The sequence below is a fragment of the Neofelis nebulosa genome, chromosome 2 (genome assembly GCF_028018385.1).
Source record: "Neofelis nebulosa isolate mNeoNeb1 chromosome 2, mNeoNeb1.pri, whole genome shotgun sequence".
Lineage (NCBI taxonomy): Eukaryota > Metazoa > Chordata > Mammalia > Carnivora > Felidae > Neofelis > Neofelis nebulosa.
In genome coordinates this window covers 137024950-137036992 of record NC_080783.1, presented here as the reverse complement: position 1 = coordinate 137036992, position 12043 = coordinate 137024950, and the positions used below count along the sequence as shown (strand labels likewise).

At 37.9% G+C, this 12043-nt stretch overlaps 1 protein-coding gene across 1 annotated transcript in view; it reads left to right on the top strand.

Moving 5' to 3' along the window:
• The window catches only part of PALMD (palmdelphin), a 49375-nt gene extending 40237 nt beyond the window's left edge, over window positions 1-9138 (top strand). The window contains exons 4-8 of the mRNA XM_058716451.1: window positions 899-1013; window positions 1154-1187; window positions 1306-1419; window positions 3023-4120; window positions 8777-9138. Coding sequence (XP_058572434.1) covers window positions 899-1013; window positions 1154-1187; window positions 1306-1419; window positions 3023-4120; window positions 8777-8820 — 1405 coding nt within the window. The 3' untranslated portion in view covers window positions 8821-9138. The remainder of the gene's footprint in view (window positions 1-898; window positions 1014-1153; window positions 1188-1305; window positions 1420-3022; window positions 4121-8776) is intronic.
• Window positions 9139-12043: the final 2905 nt, after the last annotated feature.

Sequence of the window (12043 nt, the reverse complement as noted above, 5' to 3'; positions counted from 1 at the left end):
TAACTGCATGAATGCTGGTGGCTATATGTTTTTATTAAGGAAGAGGTCACGACATCACACCCCGATGTTAACTTGAATCTGACAAGCAGCTGCACTCTGGTCAAGATTCCAGGTCAGAATGTTTGCAACAGTCCAATTTCAAATGGCTCTCTCTTGGCCCCAATAAGTTCCCTTACACTTCATTAGGCCATGTGTGGGTTTTTTTATTGTTGTTGTTTTGTTTTTTGTTTTTCAGAAAATGTAGCCTCTATAAACAGCAGCATCTGAGGCCATCATACTAAGTTTTGTCCGTTTCTCATCTCTCCACCCTATTCACTACAGTATGTCACAATTCTTAGGAAACTGTGAAGTTAAAATGAAGTGTCATTTTCAATGTTAGGATATACAGGGTTTTGGAAGTGATAGTTTTGATTATTAAATTAAGTCTAATAATTATAATCTTATAAAGTGCTGATTAGCTACAAAAAAATTATTATAATGTTTTCTCCAAATAATATGGAGACTCGGGTAAGAAAAATCGGTAACCTAGGTAATAACTACAGATGAACCATACCTTGTGGCTCAACTTCAAACTTAAGTCTCTTTATAAAAGAAATTTCTCTATTTCATTTGGAAATAACATTTGTAATTGCAAAGAAGAAAATGAGGCAAGGTTCAAATAGTTTACCTAAGGAAAAAAAAGATGTTTGTTTTAACTTGAAGATTGTTATATCAAAGTCAGGTGTTATGTACCTTCTATGTACTAAATCTGATGGTTAGTGTAATGCTATGTTCTTAAAAGGTATCTGGATATTTACATGCAATATTCCAAGGAAAGTTTATATATGGAGAAGACATATTTGGGAACTCTACGTTTGTACTGTCTTAAGCAGTAAAAAGTGCATCTTTCTGTTGTCAGACTTGAGAAGGAGATCCAAGATCTTGAAAAGGCTGAGCTGCAAATCTCAATCAATGAAGAGGCAATTTTGAAGAAACTGAAATCAATTGAGAGGACAACAGAAGACATAATAAGGGTGAGCATTAACATTTAAAACTATGAGTCCCTCCCAGAATGAGTCTACAAACAGTATATAATTCTTCAAACTATATCCACATTTAGAATTTCTGTTTTAAACTGAACTGTTTTAATCATGGAGAACTCTTTTTCTTATAGTCTGTGAAGGTGGAAATGGAAGAAACATCAGAAGGTATGTTTTTGAGCAGTCTATTCTATGTCTAACTACATTTTTTAATAAACCCACAGAAACATTTCCCATTATTGTAAATATATTCTAAATGTATTTTGAATTAATATTAATTTTACAGAGTCAATTGAAGACATCTATGCTAATATCCCTGACCTTCCAAAATCCTATGTGCCTTCCAGATTAAGGAAGGAAAGAAATGAAGGAACAGAAGATGATGAACAGAATAGAAAAGGTACATGAAAAATCTGTATCCAAAGGCAGGTTCTCAAATTCAGATTTTATAATGTCAGATATTAACAACCTGCTGTTACATCTGATGCTTCAGGTTAAGCAACAGTCCATTTTATATAGTTCCATGAGGTATCTGAGTCACTTGCATAGGTAGGGATAGTGGAGTTATAGGGACAGAGAAGATAAAGGATTGAGAAAGACAAACTCTTAAAAGCAAAGCTCCCCTGCTCAAAAATATCTCTCCCCAAATATTCCATCTAGTAGGCAATCTCTTAGATCACTAAGATCCTTTATGAAAGTAAAAATATCCCCTTGGGAAAGTTAGGCATTATTTACCCCCATGTGGAATGGTTTTCATAAAACTAATACTTCCAAGCCTCCAGAAAAAATGAAGGCTTGTATGGGGCCAGAGAGGGAACCTTTGAATTTCAGACCAGAAAAGGAAGCTACACTCTATAAGCAGGTAGCAGTCATTCATTTAAATATTCAACAAATATTTAGTGACCACATACTATAGGGCAAGCTCAGTTCTTGCACTAAGAATACAGTAGTGAATAAAACAGCAAAAATCTCTGCCTTCTTGGAGCTGACATCCTAAAGGAGAAAACAGACCTAAAATTAAGTAAATAAATTAAAAATACCAAATTAGGCTGTGAAAATACTAAAGAATAAAACAGAGGTGGGGGACATGGAGAGTGGGAATGGGGAGGGTTGCAGTTTTAGTTGGGTAGCTGGGGGGAGCCAAGAACCACCGGGCTACCGAGGAGGTATGAAATCAAGATGGGTCCAAAAAGGAAAGTGGGAGGTCAGAGCAGAAGCCAAAGCACCGCCACATTGTAATTGGGCCCAGATTCCTAATAGTTCTTAAAACTCCAGTCATGAGGAATTTGCCTGCGCCTTGAAGCAGGGCTCATCCACACAGTGCTCTCCAGTTCACTTGTTTCAGTTCAGCTTATATTGCTCTATTTTTTTCCTCCTACTTGAAAATTGGAATGAAAGAAACACAAAAAGAAGGCAGAAGGAGAAGCATGTGATTCTTGCCTTCCTCCTCCCTCTTCAATACCAGTTCTACATTTAAACAGCTTCCCTGCTGTGAAAACTTTAGAACACTCCTCTATGATTTCAGCAGGCTGCTGGCCCACACAGCAAGGATGTGACTTAATAAAATATACCGTGCTAGACCTTTTACCTGCTGTAATGCCTGGTGCAACCCATTCTTCCTAGCTAACAAAGAGGTCTGACTCCTCCCATTGGATAATGTAAGAGTGCGATCTGTCTTGTTGGATTTATTAGTTACAAAGAGGATATTTTTTGGTTTCCCAATGGAATCATCAGCTTCTCTTCTCCAACCAGCTTTTCAGTCCCATTTTTTCAGTAATTCCATACATCCCTACATAAAAACCTAGGTCATTACAGTGCTGGCCTTTACATTGACTGACCTTATACAATCAATGAATAAAATCAAAAATTTTAAAAACAGACAACAGCATCTCACATGAAAGAATATCAAAGGGTAGACTTAACATAAAAATACATTGTGAAAGCAGGCTACTGTATAAGAGAAAAAGTTAACTAAATCGAAGATCAAATTTCTCTCCTGACAGCTTTGTACGCCATGGAAATTAAAGTTGAAAAAGACTTGAAAACTGGAGAAAGTACAGTCCTGTCTTCTATACCTCTCCCATCAGATGACTTTAAAGGTACAGGAATAAAAGTTTACGACGACGGGCAGAAGTCAGTATATGCAGTAAGCTCTAATCATGGTGCAGCATACAATGGCATGGATGGCCTGGCACCAGTTGAGGTAGAGGAACTTTTAAGACAAGCCTCAGAGAGAAACTCTAAATCTCCAACAGAGTATCATGAGCCTGTATATGCCAATCCATTTTGCAGGCCTACAACTCCACAGAGGGAGAAGATAACTCCCGGACCAAATTTTCAAGAAAGGATAAAGATGAAAGCTAACGGACTAGGTAATGATATGAATGAATCTGTATACACTATGGACAATGGACTTTCAGAGGAGAGGGACAACAGCTTCAATCATATCAGCCCTGTTCGACCGATACCTCAACCCCGATCAATGACTCAGCAAGCCAAGGAGATGCCCGACACCCTACAAAAGAGGCTGATGACTCCTTGGGAAGAATCAAATGTGACGCAAGACAAATATTCACCCTCTCCAAAGGCAAGAATGAGTCCCAGCGAAGCAATAGCTGGGAAGCCAAAATACCAGGATTCTTCTCCTGCTTGCCAGGAGGATGAGGAAGATATCAGATACAATATCGTTCATTCCTTGCCCTCTGACATGGCTGATACAGAACCCGTGACAATGATTTTCATGGGCTACCAGCAGGCAGAAGACAATGAAGAAGAAAAGAAGCTTCTGACAGGGTATGACGGGATCATCCATGCTGAGCTGGTTGTGATTGATGATGAGGAGGAGGAGGGTGAAGGAGAAGCTGAGAAACCATCCTACCATCCTGTAGCTCCCTACAGTCAGGTTTACCAGCCTGCCAAACCAACACCACTTCCTAGAAAGAGATCAGAAATTAATCCCTATGAAAACACACACCACAAATCTCCCCACAAAAATTCCATATCCTGGAAAGAGCAAGAAGAAAGCTTAGGCAACCCGGTTCAACATTCTCCACTTGATGTTCAGATAGCTGGAGATGGGACTGAGGACCCGTCCTTAACAGGTAATGAAAATAACAAGGCTTGCCACTGCTGTTTAATCGTGTGACAATCTTCCTTTTGTGTTGTTAACAAGCCCTCTTGCTTTCAGCTTTTTTCGATCACCTCATAGAATAATACACACTAAGGGTTTTTTTCTTTTCTTTAATTAATAATGATCTGATTAAGTCACTTCAAAAGATAAAATGAAAAAAAAAAAAAACAGTTGTTGCCTTATTTGGATAGTGCATTGATTGACCTTAGAAACTTGAAGTCTGTCTTCTGTCATAGTACGGTACTGCTTGTGAATGTATTTGGATTACTAATATACTGAATCATCTATATCGTATCTTTTCCCACCAGAATCTGATGCCAGCTACTTGTTTGTGCCTGTTATTTAAACTTCCTACTTAAGTTAACAAGTTGCCTTAATTTTGCAAGAAAAAACAAGAAACAAATTTTATTCAGTGTGATATTTTATTACTTTGCTATATCTCATTTCCCTATGCTTTTATAGTTTAACTTTACTTCCTTAATTTTTCTACAGTTTAAAACAGAATGCCAATTTCTCTTGCATTATCTATAACATCTAACTTTCCATAGTCTTCCCTAACTTAGCAATTTTTTTTCTATTTTTTTCTATTTTCTATTTACACTTCTCTGTTTCTATAGTTTTATAGCTATCTAGCTTTTTTAGCATTAAATGGAAAATTAAACTTTTTTCTACAAAAGTGACAGCTCATCAATTTTAAATTCCTTGTTATCGCTTGAATATCATATTCTACTTCTCATTTATAAAAAAATAAATAAGATTCTGACAAAATTAATTATAATAGCTCTACTTAACCTTAGCTAAAGACCTAAGTCAAATTACTCAGACATATAGGTTCTGAATGTGTTAGTGGGATGATAATTTTAAATGTTTCTAGTGGAAAGATTCTCATTAAAAAGCAATAAATGTTAAGCTCCAGCTAACTCAGCAAACAGAACTTGATAATTCTATAGAAGTGTGGTAGTACTTGCACAAGTGAGGAAGTGTTCTTTTGCAACCCATAAGCTCAATTTTGGGTTGACAATAACACAAGCAAATGGGCCTCTTCCATTCTTTTAAGTAGTTAAATTAGGCATACCAACTGAAATTTTAATTATCTGAAGAATTTCTAACCTGTTGGTAAGTGTACACTTACCTTTCTAAATCAGAGCTGTGTGACACATCCCCACAATGAAAACCTGCTAAAACTAAAAGTTCCTTTCCATTTTGAGAATGAGTTTTGCTTGCTAATGAAATTTTGTGAATTAAATTCATTTTTAAAAGAACACCACAGTAGGGGTGCCTGGGTGGCTCAGTGGTTAAGCGTCCGACTTCGACTCAGGTCATGATCTCTCAGTTCGTGAGTTTGAGCCCCATGTCGGGCTCTGTGCTGACAGCTCAGAGCCTGGAGCCTGCTTTTGATTCTGTGTCTCCCTCTCTCTCTGCCCCTCCCCTGCTAACAGTTTGTCTCTCTCTATCTCTCAATAATAAAAAAATGTTAAAAAAATTTTTTAATATAAAAAAAAAGAACAACACAGTAGACTTAGAAGAGAAGGAACACATTGATTATGGTCAAGAATAGTGACATTCCCTACTATAAAATCTTCCATTTTTGCACTTGGATGTTAGCCACCTCCTCCTGAATGCCCCTATTCCTTCTTCCCTACCCATGTCAACACATTTACCCCACAGAAAAAGACAGGAAGTGACTAATGTTTCCAGACAACACTAATCATGCCACTGAACTAAAATAATGAAAACAGGAAGACCTTTTCCAGACAAAGTAACAATACAAAGTTCTGTACTATCAATCAAAGCCTATTATAAACAGAATGCTCCAAATTCCTTGCCTTCCATCATGATATTGTTTTACATTCTTGTTTTCCAATTCAGTGCATGGATTATAGAGCTGCTATATTTTTAAATGGGTTTTTTAAATAAGCACATCATATTGACATATGCTCTCACCCCCCAGAAGGCATTCCCATACATAGAATATATAGCCACCTACGCGATTCAATTTCACAAACACCACATAGGTTGAGCTTCTCCCCTAAAACTGCAAAAATGCTTACTGAAATACTTGAAAATCCATCATTTCAGTCAATTCCTTTACTTATGGTATAGGTCACCTACTAAATATAAATATTCTTGGAAAGCCTAATAGTTAAGCATTATTAGTCTCTTTTTTCTTAGTGTAAATGTTATGAGAGCCTTATCTAAGAGCAATTTTGAATTAGGAAAAGAGCACAAAGGAGTAAGAAAGAGGGGAGAAAGTGAAGATCCAAATGTCTCAGTCAAAACTTTTGAACGGGTGAAGTCATGACAAGAAAATTCAGCAAAGTCCATTGGCTAATGTAAATATAAAATGGTCATGTTCTAAAGTATAGCTTAATGCCACACACATCCACCAGTGAGTGGCCCCAGTGCGCTTTTACTGGGACTCCTCTACTATTCCCACCAACGAGGCAGCTGGCTTTCTTTGATAGTCCTTGCCAACCTCTTCTTGTACTCCTAGATCTAGTCACCCCTCTTAGATATGTCAGCATCACTTCAGGATGATAGAGGTGGGGGACCTCAGCTCCAAGGGATTCACATGCTACTGGTGTCAAAATTGCCAACCTGTGGCAATCATTAGGAAGCAAGGAATGCTGAGAGTAAGGAGGCAAGCTCTCTTCCACCACGTTCAACCAGCCAAAACTATATGTCTGAATTGCTGTGGGGAGAGCAAGTAAAGATCAGAAAAGAGCAGAAAGGAGGAATAAAAAGGAGAGCTGAGGGCCCAGATTTTTTTTTACCTGCTACACCTTCCTATTGTCAACATGCTCCAGCCCTACACATCCACTTGAAACTCACACCATCTACTTGCCATAGGCCACAAGAAAAAATAGCAGACAGTTACAATCTAGAATTATTTTTTTTACCCCTAAAGAAATGGGACAGTGAGCTACTGGATTACCTCACTCCTGAGGATGTGCACATCCAGGATGTCTTTCAAGAACTTCACTGAATGTCCATAGCACCAAGGCTGTGCCTGATTTACTGAATCTCAAGTTGAGGAGTAATTGTAAAGAGGAAGACTTTGTCCCTGCCTTAAAAGATACCTTTAAAAAGTCCCTTTAAATGGACTTTTCCCCTGCTCTCTTTTTTTGGTATGGCCAAGGTAGAGGTCCATAAAATCCAAGAGTAGAAAATATAAAGCCTTGCTTTCTGCCTTCAGTTCACTTCCTGCTGTTGAAGTATAGGCATCTCCTTAAGGCTTGACCATCCAACATCTCCCAGCAATAGAGACCATCCTCTTGGCTACAGAGCAAAGGTAATTCTCTCAGCTAGCCCTAAATTCAAGGAAATATTCTTGACCCTGACACTAGAAATAATCATTCTCCTTAAGGTTCCATGGGAAATAATGCTCCTTGACTTCATTTAAATGAAAACATTTCATATAAGTAGAGTAACAATAAAAATTATCATAGTCTTTTTACATTATTGTATCCTCCATCACTTCTCATATTTGTAAAAAAAAGAGCTCCTTAGAGATGGGGTCATTTCATTGTTAATAGACAACTAATATATGACCGGAAAATGAGACACATGTCTTCCCGGTTATATTTTTTTCATTAAATAAAATCTTGCAATTAGTTAAAGAGCTGGCTCTTGGGCCATATTACACATGAATATAATGATCAGTGCCTTAAAAGCATCTTTCAATTTTTGGAATATGACTGAGGCAGTATACTCTAAAGTCCTAAATATTAAGGACACGATACCAGAACATCAGAGAAGTGTTGTGAATTCTAAATCTACATTTAAAAAAATGGTTTCTACTTCATATTTATTATTAGCAATGGAATATGCTCAAAAGGTATACTGTCATTTGAAAGTATATCTTTTTTTAAGTTTATTTTGAGAGAGAGAGTCCAAGCGGGAGAGGGGCAGAGAGAGAGGCAGAGAGAGAGGCAGAGAGAGAGAGAATCCCAAGTGGACTACGCATTGTCAGTGCAGAACCCAATGCAGGGCTCCAACTCTTGAACCATGAGATCATGACCCAAGCCAAAGTCAGACACTTAATGAACTGATCCATACAGGTGCCCCGAAAGTATACTTATAACATACCTCGACAAAGATATAATTTTATAATTATTCCAACTCTTAATTAGTGGTTCACATTTTTTCACTCACAAGAAATTTGTTTTTGTCATTCTATATCCAAGAATGGAGCCCCTTGGGATAACCAACTTTGATGACCTAAAAGATAACTCAATCATGAATTAAAGTCATGCTTTTTTTTAGTTTTAGTAGTGCATAGCTCAGAAATATGACAAAACATAGTCACTGACATATAAGAATTTATCTAAGGCTAATAGTGATATTGTGCACTAATCCTATATTTACTCAACTTATGCTGTGTTTGCCTTACTAATTTTTCTAATCTTTATAGAAATAGGTTCCTTCTAGTTCTGAACCTGTTTCAGTCCTAAGTTAACCATAGCTTATTATTTCTACTATCTTTTTGTGCTACTAAAACAATGCTCACATTATTGGATAAAATCATCTGAGGTATGTTTCAAACTTTCCTGCATTCTATGAAATGGTCATTTAGAGTGAAAACTAAAGCTTTTTTTATAACTTTTTTTTTTTTTTCAATTTTCAGCTTTAAGGATGAGAATGGCAAAACTGGGGAAAAAAGTTATCTGAGAGGTGTATCATCTACCCAAACATCCTTTGGAGAAGAACCTAAGAAACATTTGCCAACTTCCCTTCTGGATATTTTGTTTATTTTTCCTGAGACTCAAAAAAAGTATAATTATAGCCATAGTAAGCCATGTGGATAAGCAGTAATCATTATTTGTGAAAAATTCCAAAACAGCTAGGGAGAACAAACGCTTAACTTTTCCAGTTACTTGACACAATTTGTTGGGGGTGGGGGGAGAAACCAGTATATTTTTATTGTATTGATACCAAAGCATTTCTAATAAGAGTGTGTTAAATTTAAGAATAAAGTTATTTAAAATAGCCTGACTATGTTCTTTTAACTGACATGGTAATTTTGCTAATACAAAAATTGAAAGATCATAGGAAGCCACTACACCTCATCACAGAATTATTCATCTACAGCTCTAACAAATAAGCATGATATCCCAAGTCAACAAGGCATTAAGACATTCTTCTCCTAAGGACCAGTTGATTTGGTAGAGACTTCAAATTCTTCGCATCCATCCCAAAGGTGCATACAATAATCATCCTCATATTTTGGGACTAGATTTGTAGTATCTTGATAGTCCTCATCACTTTGCATATGATAACTGACATGTTCATTCTTCTTGAAATATTACCTTTTCTTTCATTCAGTTCAGTGTGAACTGCATGGTGCAATGACTGATTATGACCTAAGACTACTGGATGGAGGACTTCACATGTTCTCAAAGAATATAAATCTAGTCTAATGTTTGACCAATTTTTGTATACATGTTAGAATCCTAATATTAAAACTTGATAAGAATGTGTACCGTATGTCATTTCTAAGTATTCTTGCCAAGATGTTAAATCCTAATTTGAAGAAGAATATTCCTATGCCAATTCTCTCCTACTCTGCCTTATTGTACTGCCCTCCACCTAATGCTCTCAAAATCCATCCTCACACATCTTCCCTGGATCATACCAGTGCATTTTACTCAGGTCCTGCAAGTCCTTCAGTGACTAGTCTGTTTCCTCTCAGAGCAGAAACTGAATTTCTCTTTTGAGGCTATGATGAGACCTTATCTTGGTTACTGGTGTGGAAGTAATGAGAGGTAAAAGAAGCAGATCCTAATGAGCACAAGCTTAAACCTGCCAAACATCAACCTCAGATGGATTGTTTGCAAGGGCAGTTGTTCTATAGCAGGAGACAGCTCCTCTCCTGGAGGAGACTGGGATCTGGGAAATCTGGAGGTTCAAATTTCAGAGACACTTCCACACAAACACCCTATCCAATGGTCCCATTCCTTCCCTCCCATGGCTCTGAGTTTAGCATAAGTGACTTGTCACATCTGCACATTCTTTTGTAGGTCTGCCATCCTTGTGACTAAAGCATTGATTTTTTTTTTGTTTGATTGTTTGCACACAAGTGTTTATTAGAACACTGCCTGGCACCTAGTAAGTGATCAATAAAGAATGAATTAACTAATGGTTCAGAAAGGAAGAGATGTAGTCTGCAAGGAGGGACTGCGTAATACCAGCTGGCCTCAGGCAACATGAGCCAGAATCTGGCCGGCAGATCTCTGGCCCCTTCCCAAAGGGCATGGACCAGTGTTGGTCCATAGAAGTGGCCCAGCATGGCCAGAGGATACAGAAGGCTGGAGCTGGTCTTTTACCTATGGGTGAAGCTGGAGCTGCTGTGGAATTAGCTGCCAGGAGGGCAGAGGGGGCCTGAGTACAAAGCTGAAGCTGGTCAGTCCAGGCAGCTGAAGTGAGGCTGTACTATCCCACACATCAATCCACTGACTCCTGTGTTCAGTGAAAAGGAAGGAAAACTGAAAAATGGGAGTGAGGTGCCTTGCACTATTGCCTCGCAGCAGCCCTCCAGCACCCTCTATTGGCAAACCTAACACTGCGTCAACTGGCAAAGGAGAGATGTTTACAGGGTCAGGATCATAAGGCGGGGCATAAGATGGATTTGGAGATGAAGCATTAAATGGTGAAGATAAAGACGAAGCCTCGGGGCTCCTGGGTGGCTCAGTTGGTTGAACATCTGACCCTTGGTTTCAGTTCAGGTCATGATCTCCTGTTTGGTAGGATCAAGACCCATGTCGGGCTTTGTCCTGACAGTGCAGAGCCTGCTTGGGATTCTCTCCCTCTCCCTCTACCCCTCCCCTGTCCTCTTTCTTTCTCTCTCAACATAAACTTTAAAATAAAAGATGAAGCATTACACTAACACAGCCCATCCATTTTTCTTTTATCTTTTTCTTTTTTCCCCCCTTTTTTCTAAGTAGGCTTCATGGCCAGTGTGGGGCCCAAGCCCAATGTGGAGCTTAAACTCATGACCTGAGCTGAGATCAAGAGTCAGGTGTTTAACCAATGGAGCTACCCAAGGCACCCTATTCCACCCATTTTTCTACTCAGCTTCCAGATTTATCCTTACACATACATTTGAACATTTAAGAAACCAAAAACCAACTGTTTCCATCTAATAAGCTGCAACAATCCTTTATACAAAGATTTCACCCTGTCCCTAAAAGGAGACACACACTCTTAGGAGTCACTGTTTCCACAGATAACTACATTAGACATTGTTTTTAAGAACAGTTTTAGATTAACAGAAAGATTGAGAAGATAATACAAAGTTTCCACATACTCCATACCCTCTAATTTCTTACATTAATATGGTAAACTTGTTATAATTAAATGAATCAATAATGATACATTATTAAATCTCATAGTTTATTCAGATTTCCTCAGTTCTTACCTAATGTCCATTTTTTGTTCCAGGATCCCACAGAGAAAACTACATTACTTTTAACTATTGTATCTACTTAGGCTCCTTTTAGATTTTTCTTGTTTTTGATAACCTTGACAATTTTGAAAATTACTGGTCAGGTATTTTGCAGGGTGTCCCTCTATTGCAAATTGTCTGATGTTTCTCTCATAATTAGAGTGGGGCTGTGAATTTTGGAGAAGAAAGATCACAGAGGTAAAGTGACATTTTCATCACATCATATCAAGGGTACATACTTTCAATGATTTATTACTGATGATGTTGCCCTTGATCTCCCAGCTAATGTATTTGTCAGGTTGCTCCACTGTAAAATTGTTATTTTATTCCCCTTCGTATACTGTATGCTTTGGAAGGAAATCACCATGCACAGCCTACACACTTAAGGGAGTAGGGAGTTAGGCTCCTTCTCCTTGAAGGCAGAGTATCTATATAAATCACTTCCAAATC